Source organism: Denticeps clupeoides, chromosome 2, assembly GCF_900700375.1.
Source record: "Denticeps clupeoides chromosome 2, fDenClu1.1, whole genome shotgun sequence".
Classification (NCBI taxonomy): domain Eukaryota; kingdom Metazoa; phylum Chordata; class Actinopteri; order Clupeiformes; family Denticipitidae; genus Denticeps; species Denticeps clupeoides.
In genome coordinates, this window is record NC_041708.1 from 5,948,270 (window position 1) to 5,961,568 (window position 13,299).

Consider the following 13,299-nt stretch of genomic DNA (forward strand, 5'->3'; position numbering starts at 1 on the left):
AATATCATGCCTGGGTAATAAAGAGGGATGTACTGGGACCTCGGCAGTCATGGTTTTCCACACCTGGAGGGGGGTGAACAAAGGTGAGAGGAGGCCAGGGAGATCTCAGTTTCCATCTGAGGCCAATGGGCCCTCATGAATCTATTAAAAGCCTGAACCCGATCGAGCGTCCGAGTGGCAGCAGCCAATAACGATCGCTCCCATTCGGCCAGGCTAACTGGACTCTGGCCAGGATCACCCCCACAATCCCCATTCAGATTACTCTTGGAGGGAAGCCAGGCCCTGGGGACAGTTGGGTATGGTTGCCATGGCTGCTGAGAGCCACGCTGGGAATTGCGGAAATGCTAAATTATTTCAATGACTGATGAAATTGGGCCAGGTTTGAGCAAGCTGATGTTGCAGTTTACTGGGAATTCAATGTTGTTCATTATATCTGCAATATCATTTGAAATTGCAAGTGAATATGACAGAGGATCCAATGACCCATGACCTTGCACTCAGTTAATGTAAAAGCCCAGTGCACAGCATCATGTGCCTTTATGCCATGACGGTCCATTCTTTATTTAACATAACGGAACATACTGAACACACTGAAGCAAATGCAGTTTATTGCAAACAACAACGGGAGGCTGCAGAGGAATGTGGAACACATAGTTTCAAAAGCAAAACAAAACTGCAAGAAGAAGCACAGGAGCTGTTTGCTATTAAAAAAAATGCATGCAGGTATTCAGACAGATCCAAGCTTCTTGCATTACACAATAGCTGTCGGTTCATACATCTTGTACTGATGTACTGATGCAATGTATTTATATTTTAGACACGTAATGTGAAGAGCGGTGGTTTCCAAAGTTCACTAAGGCTACAAGTTAAGGTAATGAAAAGATCTAACCTGGTTTCCAGAAAACAAAAGTTCATCTCCTAACTCCTAGCAGCTTCACTTTACACACTTGCACACTTTCGCCCTACTCGTTACATATATTTTATGTTTATAAACATGTTAAATTTGTTTATTTTTGCATATTTGTAACACTTGATTTGTAATATTGCGGTCAATAGCAGTCGCACAAGTATTTCACTGCAAATCATACCGTGTATGACTCTGTACGTGACAAATAAAATTTTAATTTGATTTGAATTTAACTGGTAGAACTGGTGGTATGTGTACCACAGTTTGAGAACCAGGGCTGTTTCTGATTCCTGCAAGGAGCTTTGTACCAATGTTCATTTTTAAATTAATATCTTTGTGGTTTACATGGCTATTATCCATTTATGTAGTACAGAAATCCACACACATAGTGTTAACCTAGTGGGTAGGACACTCACCTATAAAACCAGAAGACCACAAAGTCACAGATTCAAACCCTGCTTACCACCATGGTGTCCTTGAGAAAGAATCTTAACCCTGAGTGTCTCCAGGGGGACTGTCCATGTTGTCCCTGGTTATAAGATGCTCTGGATAAGTATGATGAATGCCATAAATGTAAATCTGTTCGTACTTACGCTCGTTAGACTAATGCTAAAACTCTGAACTGAGGCCCTCACTTTAATTTTTGGCTTGTTAGTTATCCCACGATGCACTGCACAGTGGCCTCGTTCTGTCTCTCTCAGACAGGCCGCCACTGGGAGGCCGTGCCAAATCCAGCACTGCAACTCCTGTTTTAAATCAGCGCCGCTCGGCAGAAGAAAGCCTCGTAAAAATGCAGATGAGGAGCAGGGAATGATGGGTTGGGGATGCCCGTTGTTCTTCGCTCAGAGTGTCTGGGGAATTTTTTTTTTTTTTATCTCACTATAAATATTGCTCAGCCCAATTCCCTTCTGTAATTTGCTCTAATTTGTTTTTATGTGTTTGCTGAGTCTTAAGTGCTTAATTAAACATTTAGATCCAATCCAGAGATCAATACAATCATACTGAATTTTCTTGAAATGCCACATTCTGCAGGCATTTTGCAGGATCATTGGACTTGCAGGTTATGGTTTAACAAACTTACATTTCTTTTGAAAAGTATTAACAAAATAATTAGAATTACATTGCCTTTTTTAAAAATTGCTGAAATTCTTCAGCTCTAATTTGCTTAAGACACAAATTAGAGCATGTGAGACGCCTAGGAACCAACACCGCCCAACGCAGCCACTCGAATAACAAAGACGTGGCTGTTTGCCGGTCACATTCACAGTTTGATAATGATGCACTGTGCAGCATGCAGCTCAGCTTCAAGTACATTCATTTTCAGTTGACTTTTTATTTGCTTATAAGAGATATACTTATAAATTGTGCTTATGTATTTTTGACTTATACATTAGGTTTCAGGATATTAAGTTTATTCAGATGTTAACTACTGTACTCAAAGTTGGCAGCTTAAAACACTTTCAGTACATTTTTAAAAAATCCAACGTAGTGACTATCAAAAAATGCATTATGTTAGAAGATACATTTAAATGTATTTACTTACATGATGTATACAAGGGAAGTATAATTCTTTTTACTTATTTACTTAGTAAAACGCTTTTTGATAAGGGAGTATTAAAGTGCCTATCAGCAACGTTCACACCCCTGCAGCCTACGTTATGCACCACCTCCCTTTGCAAGTAGACAAACGGATCCTTGATTGCACCTCCCTGACTCTGTCCAAGGTGACATGCTGGTGGCCTGTTTTAAAAGTTCACCGCGATTTATGGCGCGCGGACTGCACACGCGGTCGATGGCAGAGAGAGGTCAGGCCGACTCGCCACCCCCAAGCACGCTGCGTTTCTGTCCAACGCACGGTGCGGCCGTGATGAGAACCAGGTTTATTCCGAACGATGTCTGACGGGGATCGGAGATCTAATCTGGTCGTCCATTCATCAATCACGTAACTGTGCGTGTGGTGTGGACTTACGCAAGGCATGCATACATTCCCACAGATACGACAGGTGACGGCCATAAATCGGGTCTTACACTGCAGAGGGATAATGTGGCCGGATGAGTCAACAGTTTGGCATACGTGACCCGTCACAATGCTGGGGGAGGGGGGAGGGGGGATTTAGCGGCCAAGGGGACCTACTTTTGACCAGCTGACCGCCGTACATTATTCTATTCCAGGGTGACTTGGCTGGATTATGTGTGGCATACGACGAGCCGTAAGTCATTTCTAAGAGATGAATACAATTTAATAAAAAGAGTTGGTTTCTGAGTTATTAAACTAAATTGCAGACCGGGGGCTGGTGAACCAAATGAGGGACTTTGAGGTGATAAACAACTTTATTCATCGACATTTTCCGGGCATGTCCCAAAAAGCAAACTATATCTAAATAAGTAAATATAAACCTGGGGCTTGATCAACCACCGTATGAAGATATGTCATTTCCTGTTAGCTCACTGTGATGCTTGGAGGAATGACAGAGGGGAGGGTTTGGAGAGTTCATTGCAGATATCTGTGTGCATCAAGGTGAGATGCATTCCGGAGGTGCAAACCACCTTCATCCGAATTTCCTTGTTGGTTCTATTTCAAAATTGCGATGAGGCAAGATTCTGTTTAATACATTTAGACAGATACAGACAGACATATAGACATATAGAGTGACCATGAGTGAGTGACCATAGGTGAATCACTGGATCACAGTGCAGATTAAAAATAGAATCTAAAAGGAGCCCTGCGAATAATCTAACACCCGCACCTCTCCGCCGCTCTCTGTCTCTGCCCGTCTTCGGGCCGCAGCCTTGCCAAGTCATGTCTGTCACCCCACATTCGTCAGGCCGTCTGACTGCTTCCCAGCCCCGGCCCATGCCTGGCAGTGCAGTCACACAGAATAAAGCGGCAGTGTGTGCTGGGGCAGCAGTGCGCTGCTCTGAACAAGAGCAGGGAGATGTTGCAGTCTGGCCAGTCTCTCTCTCTCACTCACAAGCTGAAAACATAGCAAAACCCCCTAAAATACTTCATAAAGTTGCGCATGCAGAAGTTTGACCCCCATGTGCAACCAAAGTATTTAAAGAGCATCTGTAAAAACACACGTGCATTTTGTGCAAATACATAGAGTATGTATTTGTTTCTTTTGTCCACTTGTTTCTTAACCTTATATTTATGTAAGGTTTAAAAAAGAAAAATCGTGCATATATTTAGTAGCAGCAGTTTTGCAACAGAACGTAAAACTGCCATTTCCTGTGTGGAGATGAAACTGTCCAAAATCGACGCCCTGCCTCCTTCCCTCTGCATAGTTTTGTCTGTTTCTGGCTACATTAGCAGCAATACATTAGGAGGCTCCTGTCCCTCCGTCCTCAACGTCTCGAACCGTCACTGTATTGTGCAGGAGTCATGGCAACATGACGTGCTTCGGTGGAACTTCACTTTGCTTCCCACTGAACCCAAATCAGGAAATGAAACCGACAGCAGAAACATACCGACAGCAAGGTCACAGTCAACCAGATGCTGGTGCTTTTTTTTTGTGTAGCTGAACATATCAGAATTAATAATTAACACCATTTCCATTGCTCCCAACGATAGTTCGGATAACAAGATTCTTTTTTCTGGTTCATTAACTAATTTAATTAATTAGATCTTTAGATGTTGTTTCTATATTTATGTCTTGTATCCGGTCACCTTTATGGTCAGTTCAGGTTGAGTTCATCAGCAGTTCCTGACTGGAGGCTCCAATCACTGTCCAAGGGGGTGTTCCACAAAACACGAGTTAGCTGGATTAAATTCAAATTTAAAGTCAGGATAAACCAATAGGAAGGCTCCTTACCTGAACTTGTATAGAGAGCCATGACTTCTATCATAAGTTGTCCCAGCTAACTGAGAAATCTTGTTTTGTGGAACACCCTGCCAATAGTCCTGTTGCCACGGAGTTATAGCCAATGAGACCAATCTACCAATCTGTTTTTTGGAACAACTCAAGAGTGTCACATCATTTGGGTCACTTCTCACAGCTCATTTCCTGACAAAAGGTTGCTTTTTGGAGCCTGTATGAAAACGACTGCACACAATCGCTCGCTCGAGCCCTCAGTATGAAGATATGAAAACCCAGGGTTTTTTTTTCATTTCCACAAGAATCCCAAAGGCCCTTGCGGGGATTCAGCGGAGCGTGCCGCAACAAAGCGGCCAAAACCCGAAAAGCGCGCCCTCAATATCCGCCCCGTCTGCAGAAGATTCCTCCGACCCCAGTCTGCCAAGGCTTTCCCCTGAAGACCTGGGCTTATTTTGCCACCTGAAGGAACCTCTTGACTGTTTCAGGCTCGACATTAAAGCATCAGGCTTTCACCTGTCCAAATCATTCTGAGCTCACAATTTCGTTTGGTTTAATAAGACAACACGAAGGCTCATTTTAGATTTTAGAAATCACATTTCATGGGGTCGGCGGGCAGCTGTGGCCACGCAGAGGTCTAAAACGGAGGGATTCCCATGGGCATAATCTTGGCTTGCTGTCCTGTTTCCACGGCTCACCCTCGACATCTGAGCAGGAGTTAATCCCCTGAACCAGATCAGCCACACAAGGTACAGTTGGAGCTGAAAAATCATATAATGTACACTACTCACAATCAGGTAGGGATATTGTTATTTACATGAGTGATTTTCCTAATTGCTTAGAATTTTAATTAAATAAGTAAAAGTTCCCCTTAAAGTGACTAATAATGTATGAGACGAAACACCATTTTCATTAGTTTAATATTTATTACCCCAAAAATCTAGACAATTACAGGGATATCTCCAAATAACAAAAATTGACAATGTCAGTAGCGGGTGTTTCCACCATTTGCCACAATGACAGCTTGACAGTGACGTCTCATGTTCCTCACTAGCATTATGATGTTGTTCTGAGGCAATGCGTTCCACTCTTCCACAAGTGCTACACGCAGTTCTGCTGGGTCACATGGGGTGGTGTACAATCTTTCAGTCTCTGCTTCAACTGGTCCCAGACGTGCATCTATGGGGTTCAGGTCAGGGGACATTGATGGCCGTACCATATGAGGCACCCCAACTTCCTGAAGTCGAGCTGTGACAATTCTGCCCCAATTCGGTGGAGCATTATCATCCAGGAACAGAAAGTTGGGGGTGTGCTGGCAGAATTGGGGGATGATGATGGGTTCTATGATGTCTCTGAGGTAAGAACGTGCGGTGACTGAGCCATGTACAATAACCAAATCTGTTTTGACTGACTGGTGATGCCCAGACTGTTGCACCTCCTCCACCAAAGCAAACCTTGGGGACCATGTTGACCTCAGCGTATCGTTCACCTCGCCTTCTCCAGCAACGCTGACGTGACACTCATCAGTGAACAGGACGGTAGACCAATGCTGCATTGTCCAGGTCACATGGTCTTGTGCCCACTGCAAATGTTCACGCCGTTGTCTTGGTGTCAGTGGAGTCACCTGCAACGGTCGCCTGACATTCAAGCCAAAGCGGTGGAGCCGGTTGCGAATGGTTTGTCTGGAAACCCTAGCACCCCTTCTCGTAGCATCTCGTAAACTGGTCATCATTGCAGTCACTCGCGGGGTTCCACTCCTGGGTCTGTCATGAACTCTGCCAGTAGTTCTGTGTCTTGATGCAAGTCTGCGGATGACACTTTGAGACACACCAAGTTCTGAATGCCTGCCACCAACGTGCCATGTCCAGGTTACACTGCTTATCCAAGTGACATTGTGTGTTCATGGCTGTTTGAATGGTGAACTTGGAATGACTTATTGACATTACCAGCTTTTTATACCCCCAGAATGCTGAAATTGATGCCACATTGAGAAAGGTTGTCTCTTGGTATTGGCCCCAATATAAACCACACCTGTACACTGAGACCATGGAAAACACAAAATGTCTATCACCCCAATTCAATTGCCTCCCTATCCCAAAAATGTCTGAAGTGAAACAAACATCACTAAGTCTCTCACAATATCTTTAACTTATTGTGAGTAGTGTAGATATATGGCAGACAGACACACAGAGCACTGATGGTTCTTACTGGAGCGGCTGCAAAAGTTTCAAAGTCTAGTAGCATTTCTTACTGTCATATTTTAGGCGAACAACAAATCCCTCATTTAAATTTAAAAGTGTGGGGGAAAAAAAGTGTAAAAAATGCATTTGAATATAATAATAATATAATAAATTATTATAAATCTATACATAAAGTTTTTGCGGTAAATATCCATTTGGTTCTCACCCCTCTGTATAAGTATTAGAGCAACTTAATAGTATGGGCTGTCTTGGTCCGCCTGCTGATGGAGTCTAACCACTTTCATATGGTTTCTGTTCAGATGTTTCAATAAACTGAGGGAGCAATATTTTGGAAACCATAACTACCAATACAGGACATTGAAAAAGTTTAGCAGACATGACTAATGGAAAAAATTATTACTGGTTCAGTTCTAATCAAACGATTCGATCAGGCAGGTTCTAAGATTCTCGTCATGATTTTAAACACCAAATGTTAACAAGACTTGGCACCAGTCAAAACCACGCCCTCCACCTTCCTGTTCATCGGCCTGATGTTGCTGCCCGTGACACATGTCAGTGAAATCCGAGTGGCATCTCTCATTGCGCATTACAAATGACTGAGCATTGCTTTTCAAACAAAATTTACACCCAGCCACATGCTTCAGGGCGGATTAGTGTACAGTACAGTACATACCTCACACTCAGACATGCTCAACACTATCCTTCCCATACGGCTGCTGGGGACTTTGCCCTCCAATTTCATCATGTCTTGAGTATCTAACCCATCCGAAGTTAAAGTCATTATTACATTATTGTAAACAGTGCCAATAAACTTTGGAATTTTGAGTGCTTTATTGAAATCAATTGAGTTTTTTTCCCCCATTATGTATGACAGGCCACGTTGAAATGTTAGCATGTTATAATTGTAAGGTTTCCATCTAGGTAAGCACATACAGGCTAAATCTACTCTCAGACTGCATTCTGGCGGATTCGTTGACAGCCGTGCTAAATTTACCCCTGAGTGACGTTTGGACCCTGGACCTGCAGTTGAGGACCAGGCTGAGAATAGAATCTGCCTACTGAGAAGTAAAACTTCTAGAAATACCTGGAATAGGAAGACCTGAGTCACCGAATCGCACGGATGCGCACGCAGTGACCCCCCAAACCCCTACAGTAAAGCACGAGTGAGTCGGCACGTTTTCCTCTCAGTCATAAGAAACGGTTGGCGCAGTGCGTGACACACGGTTAAGGAAGCGGCCCCGTAATCAGAAGGGTGCCGGTTCGAATACCGAATCGCCGATGGTGCCACTGAGCAAAGCACAGTCCCTACACACTGCTCCCCGTGCGCCTGTCATGGCTGCCCACTGCTCACTCAGGGTGATGGGTTAAATGCAGAGGACAAATTTCACTGTGTGCACCGTGTGCTGTGCTGAAGTGTATCACAAGTGACAATCACTTCACTTCATTAATAAATGACCTAAAACTTCACTGGAAATGCATGTTTACTTGTGCTGTGACGGCCATCTTTGATAATAGAGCAGACAATCGCAGGAATGTTAATCATCGCTTTTTCTGCCAGAGTGTCATGTCCAATCAGAGAGCGGGAGAAACGGCGCTTTCACATCGAGGCGACTGAAGCCTTCTGGTTGTTGGGCCCGAAAAATCTATTAATAAAAGTCTGGAATACACACAGGGATTTCACATGCATCCCAACATGGCAGTGCTTCTGCAACGCATCCCCTTATCAGGTCCTGTTTCGGGGTCATGCTCGAAATATGTGAGAAATCGCAGGTCTGGGCTATGTTGGGAACGCTCGTGCTTGCCATGGTATTTTGACTTATTAAATATCGGAATTTTGTCGAAGAAAAAAGCAACCATACCATCAGCTCTGCACGCGGCATAGAAGAACCCAGGGCCGCTTCAGAATTCGCTGAATTTTTGACATTTGTCCAAAGGAGCCGGATCAGGCCCTGTCTAAACAGAGAAGAGGCTAAACGAAGCCCCCAGCATTTGATGGTTTGGTAACCATGGCTGGTTCCTCCCCTACAGAGAGAAAAACAGATCCATGGGCTACTCCCGGACACCAAACGTTCCCAGCTGTCGTGCCACCATGGGTGTATGGATAACGTGCATGTGCCTGCCAATGTCTCCTGATAAACAGGAGATTATTAATGCTTATTTTGTAATTGTATTGTTGCATGTGTCCCCATGATAAAAAAAAAAAATAAAAAAAATTCAAGAGGCATACAGAAACATCAACTTTTAGTGTTTTATTTCTAAAAGGAACATGGATTACATCGAACAATTTCTTCTTCTAAACAGACAATTTCCTTAGCAGTGCAAATGAAATAGAAAAGCTCACCGTTTCACGTACACCCCTCCCCTCCTCCCACCATCGGCCAGCGACACAAGTGACCCGGCCTCAACAGTCCGTGCTCGCGTGCACGTGCGTGCGTGCGTAAAAATAACCGAAGCCCAAAAGCAGCGTCAACATTCACCAAAACGTTCACATAGTCCAGCTGGCTCGCATCCCTTACATACAGATCCCTCCACAGCGTTACCGGCACGTTCCCTTAAAGCAGACCCGTTCTCAAACGCCACGGGTTCGTGAAGAAAACAAAGAAGAAGCCAAGAACAGTGGAAATAAAACGACACACGCTGTGCTTTTCGCAAAGCGATAGCGCACACCCGGACGCCCAAGTGCCAAAAAGGGGTGGCGGCCATTAACACCCGTATCACGGCCAACCGCGGCCTAGTGTCCAACTGTTCCCGCCGACGCACAATTTCTATTGCATCGGATCCCCCCCCCCTTCTCAGTTTCACAGTACCGCAACCTTCCGGCATATGAGCTTCAATATGAAGCGACGCCAGGTTGTACCAGGTTCATTCACTTTCACATTCTCACGTTAAAAAAAAAAAAAAAAAAAAAAAAAAAAAAAATGACAAATGGCACATTCTTAATGTTAAAAAGCCATTCCCCTCCCCCTGGCCCAGGTGCTAGCTCCGCTGCCGATAAATTCGTACTCAGTCGCACGATTCCCCCCCACGTTAGACTACTCGGGTTAATATTTCAGTGCGGAACACGACAACGGTGAAAATCTGAACGTTACAATCCCACGTGTGCTTAAAAAGAGTACAAACTCGCATGACGTAGCACTGTTGTAAACTAATGCCACTGGATTCCATTTAATCGTTTCAAATATAAAAATAGGAAGGCGTCTACGTTACGAAAATAGTCGATTCTCCTTCTTTTTTTTTTTGTCAACACTAATTGTTTTTTCCTGGATTCTGGATTAGTCTGGGACAGACCCAGTACTAACAGTTAGGCCTAGTACACGCATCCATCTTTCAACGTCGACCATGAAAAAGATAAAGTAGACTTTCCGCTGGTGAAAAGTACAGGTCTGGACCCGTCCCAAACGTCGCAGAAGCTGCGTTATTAGACGTGACAAGCCCAGTCCTAAAAAGAACCGATTATTACTAAGCCCCCCCCCAGGTCATCATCTGCAGGATTTCATAACTAGGGGGTCTTCGTCTGCCATCACCAGTAAGGGGTATTGTTCTCGATGTGGCCCCAGCTCTGCCATCCCGGGAAAAAGCCGCTGGACGTCCTCGGGCTTCCGAACTGGTCAAACTCCATGTCGGGCCTCTTGCCTGGATTCTTGAATTCTGCTGGGGCCTTCTGGGGGACACCAGACGTCTGGTCAGGTTCACACTCGGAGTGGACCAGCCTGTAGTTCGTCTCGTCGTTGTTGTCCCAAAACGTCAGCTCAGGCGTTTTGTAGCAGACGCAGAACTCCACTCGTTCGTCTGGAGGCACGACGGCCGGTAGATCGACAGCGAAGGAGAAGGTGTCCACGTCCAAGCACCCGTACACATTATTCATATAGACACACGGAACGTCCGTGTAGCTCTTCCACGAGTCGAACGTTATCCGGACAAAAACGCTCTTCTCAAAGCTGACGTTGCTCACCTTGATGGTGCCGCTGAGCGATTTCTCCTGAAGCAGGCAGTTCTCCAGGCAGACCTGGTTTTTCTTCAGACGGTTCCTGAAGTCCAGGTAATCAGCAGCAGGCTGGCAGAAGTCCAGGACCAAACTCTTCTCCTTCTCAACCTTCAGGCCAATGATGGCGCCCTCCAGGTCCGAGAACTCGAACTGCAAGTCCAGGATGGGGTCCTCCTCAAACTCTTTGAACACGTGGATGGCGGTTAAAGACATGCCTTTGGAATCGGCGAAGACCACCCTCTTCTTCCGCTTGGCCGTCGGGCTCTTCCAGCCCCGGCTCGCCTTCTCCACGTCGGCCTTGGAGCTGATGCACGACCGCAGCGGCTTGTACTGGCCCACGCGTTTGCCCGGCCTGCAGTCCTCGTACGGGCCCAGGAAGCTGCGGATGGGGGGCGAGTGGGCCAGGCAGATTCTCACGGCCACGTCGACAGGCATGATGGGACCTGGCATCGGCCTGGGGTTCAAGATCTGCAGGACCCTGGCCAAACCAAAACCAGCACAAATGGTCAAAAAAAAAAAGACAATATTCACACACAATATTCAAATCTATTCATTTTTTCTCAAAGCACTGTTTGCAAACTATATACTGAAGGTTTTAAAAAAATTAAGGCATCGGGCAGCAAATTGCACTGGATAAGCAACCGTTGTAAACTTGTATTAAACATTACAAGACCCGGGTCGAGGAAACTGATCTGCGGTCAGCTGTGAGCCGGAAAAAAAAAAAAAAAAAGAAGCCACCAAAGCCCAGACGAATCGCAACAGGCGGCGCGTCTGCGCCTGCAACGTGACTTTTTAATTCCCCGACGCACTTCGCCGCCTTACCTGGTGCAATTCATCGGAAGACGGCGGCAGCTCGACGAGACTTTAAAACGAGGGGGAGGGTCTGTGCTCCGGCCGGGTCGAGGGGGGGAAACTCGGCGAACTTCGTCACATCATCAGACCGGCCCGCCGCCGCCGCCGGGTTGCCCTGATGGCGTCCGAGTCCAGCTGATTCCTGCCGCGCCGCACCGCCCCCCAGCCACAACTTCCCCGCACTGCCGAGAGCCGAGCCGCTTACGGCCGGCTACATCCCAGATTATTTGCGTGGCGCCTCGCGGCGGGCCAATGGGAGCGCGGGGGCGGCGACGCTGCGGGCCAATCGGACGGGAAGCTGGGGGCGGGACAAGTGGTTAGCGTGGCCCTGTAGACCCCTGCTTCTCACTGACGATTCTCATAAACCTTTTTATCTCCTTTTTTTTAACCCTAAAAGACATTATAACGCAATTATTATTGAATTGGACCTCTAATACACTCCAGCACTTTCAATCACTGTATCCCCCCAGGATTTGGCACAAATTTTCACTTTACTTTAACTTTACACATTTGCACACCTTCACCCTACCTGTGACACAAATGTTATGTTTAAAAACATAAAATTGGAATATTTGTTTATGTTTGCATTATTTGCATATTGGTTCACTTGAATACTTGAAATATTGAGATCCATATTGAGGTCCATAGCTGTCACAAAAGCATTTCACTGCATGTCATACTGTGTATGACTGTGTATGTGACAAATAAAACAGTGTCAAGACGACGTGCCTGTGGTCTTGTACACGCATTCAATATCATCATCACGTCACACACGTAGGCCAGTGAGGGACCACAGTAAGATGTCATATGTCATACAGACGAAAGCAGGCGCGACATGGGAAGTGTGGAGATAGCCGCCCGTCCGGAGATAAGAGGTGTAGGTCACCAGGCCCTGGGACTGCATACCATTGAAGTCATTTTTTTCCTCTCGGATCTCAAAACGTTTTAAGGTTCCAAAAAAAAGTGCAAGAAATTGCGGAAGTTACGATATTTAAAACAAGTTTTGTTGTAAACATGCTGCGGTGGCTAAGTTCTGTACCCACAGTATACAAGTATTACTTACAGAAATGAACCTGGAAAACTTTTTGATTAGCGATGAACGCAGCACATTTGTTTTGCATTAAATGCACTGAAAATGCACAAAAAATATTTTTAAGAGGATGTAGCACAGTTACATTACCTTCAAAAGTCCAACTTCCCCTTTGGTTTGTTTAGCCAGAAATGCACCAACGGGTTTGAAACCTCCTGTGACTGGGATATCATCATTACTGACCATTTAGGCTTTACGAAACAGGAAACGCACTGTATTTGCCAAGCAACTTCATTACCAGAAGTGAAGTAAATGCAAACATCGGGTACCATCCAGTTTTAAAACATAAAATCCCCACTAATGATGCAACCAGTAAACAAAACAAGATGCAAGTTTATGGAGGCCGTATTGTGTTTGGTTGAAGTGGGAGTTATTAATGATTCCCGGGGCACGACTGAACAATGGTGGGTGTGCTTTGCTTCACCTCTCTGTCGATTAAAATGAAAACATTG

At 45.3% G+C, this 13,299-nt stretch overlaps 1 protein-coding gene across 1 annotated transcript; it reads right to left on the minus strand.

Moving 5' to 3' along the window:
• Positions 1 to 10,098: 10,098 nt before the first annotated feature.
• On the minus strand, positions 10,099 to 13,005 carry ppp1r3cb (protein phosphatase 1, regulatory subunit 3Cb). The gene is made up of 3 exons (XM_028969639.1): positions 12,938 to 13,005; positions 11,728 to 12,055; positions 10,099 to 11,383 (listed from the first exon to the last, which is right to left on the minus strand). The coding sequence occupies exons 2-3, from the start codon at positions 11,739 to 11,741 to the stop codon at positions 10,441 to 10,443; spliced, it is 957 nt and encodes a 318-aa protein (XP_028825472.1). The 5' UTR covers positions 11,742 to 12,055; positions 12,938 to 13,005; the 3' UTR covers positions 10,099 to 10,440.
• Between the last annotated feature and the right edge of the window lie 294 nt (positions 13,006 to 13,299).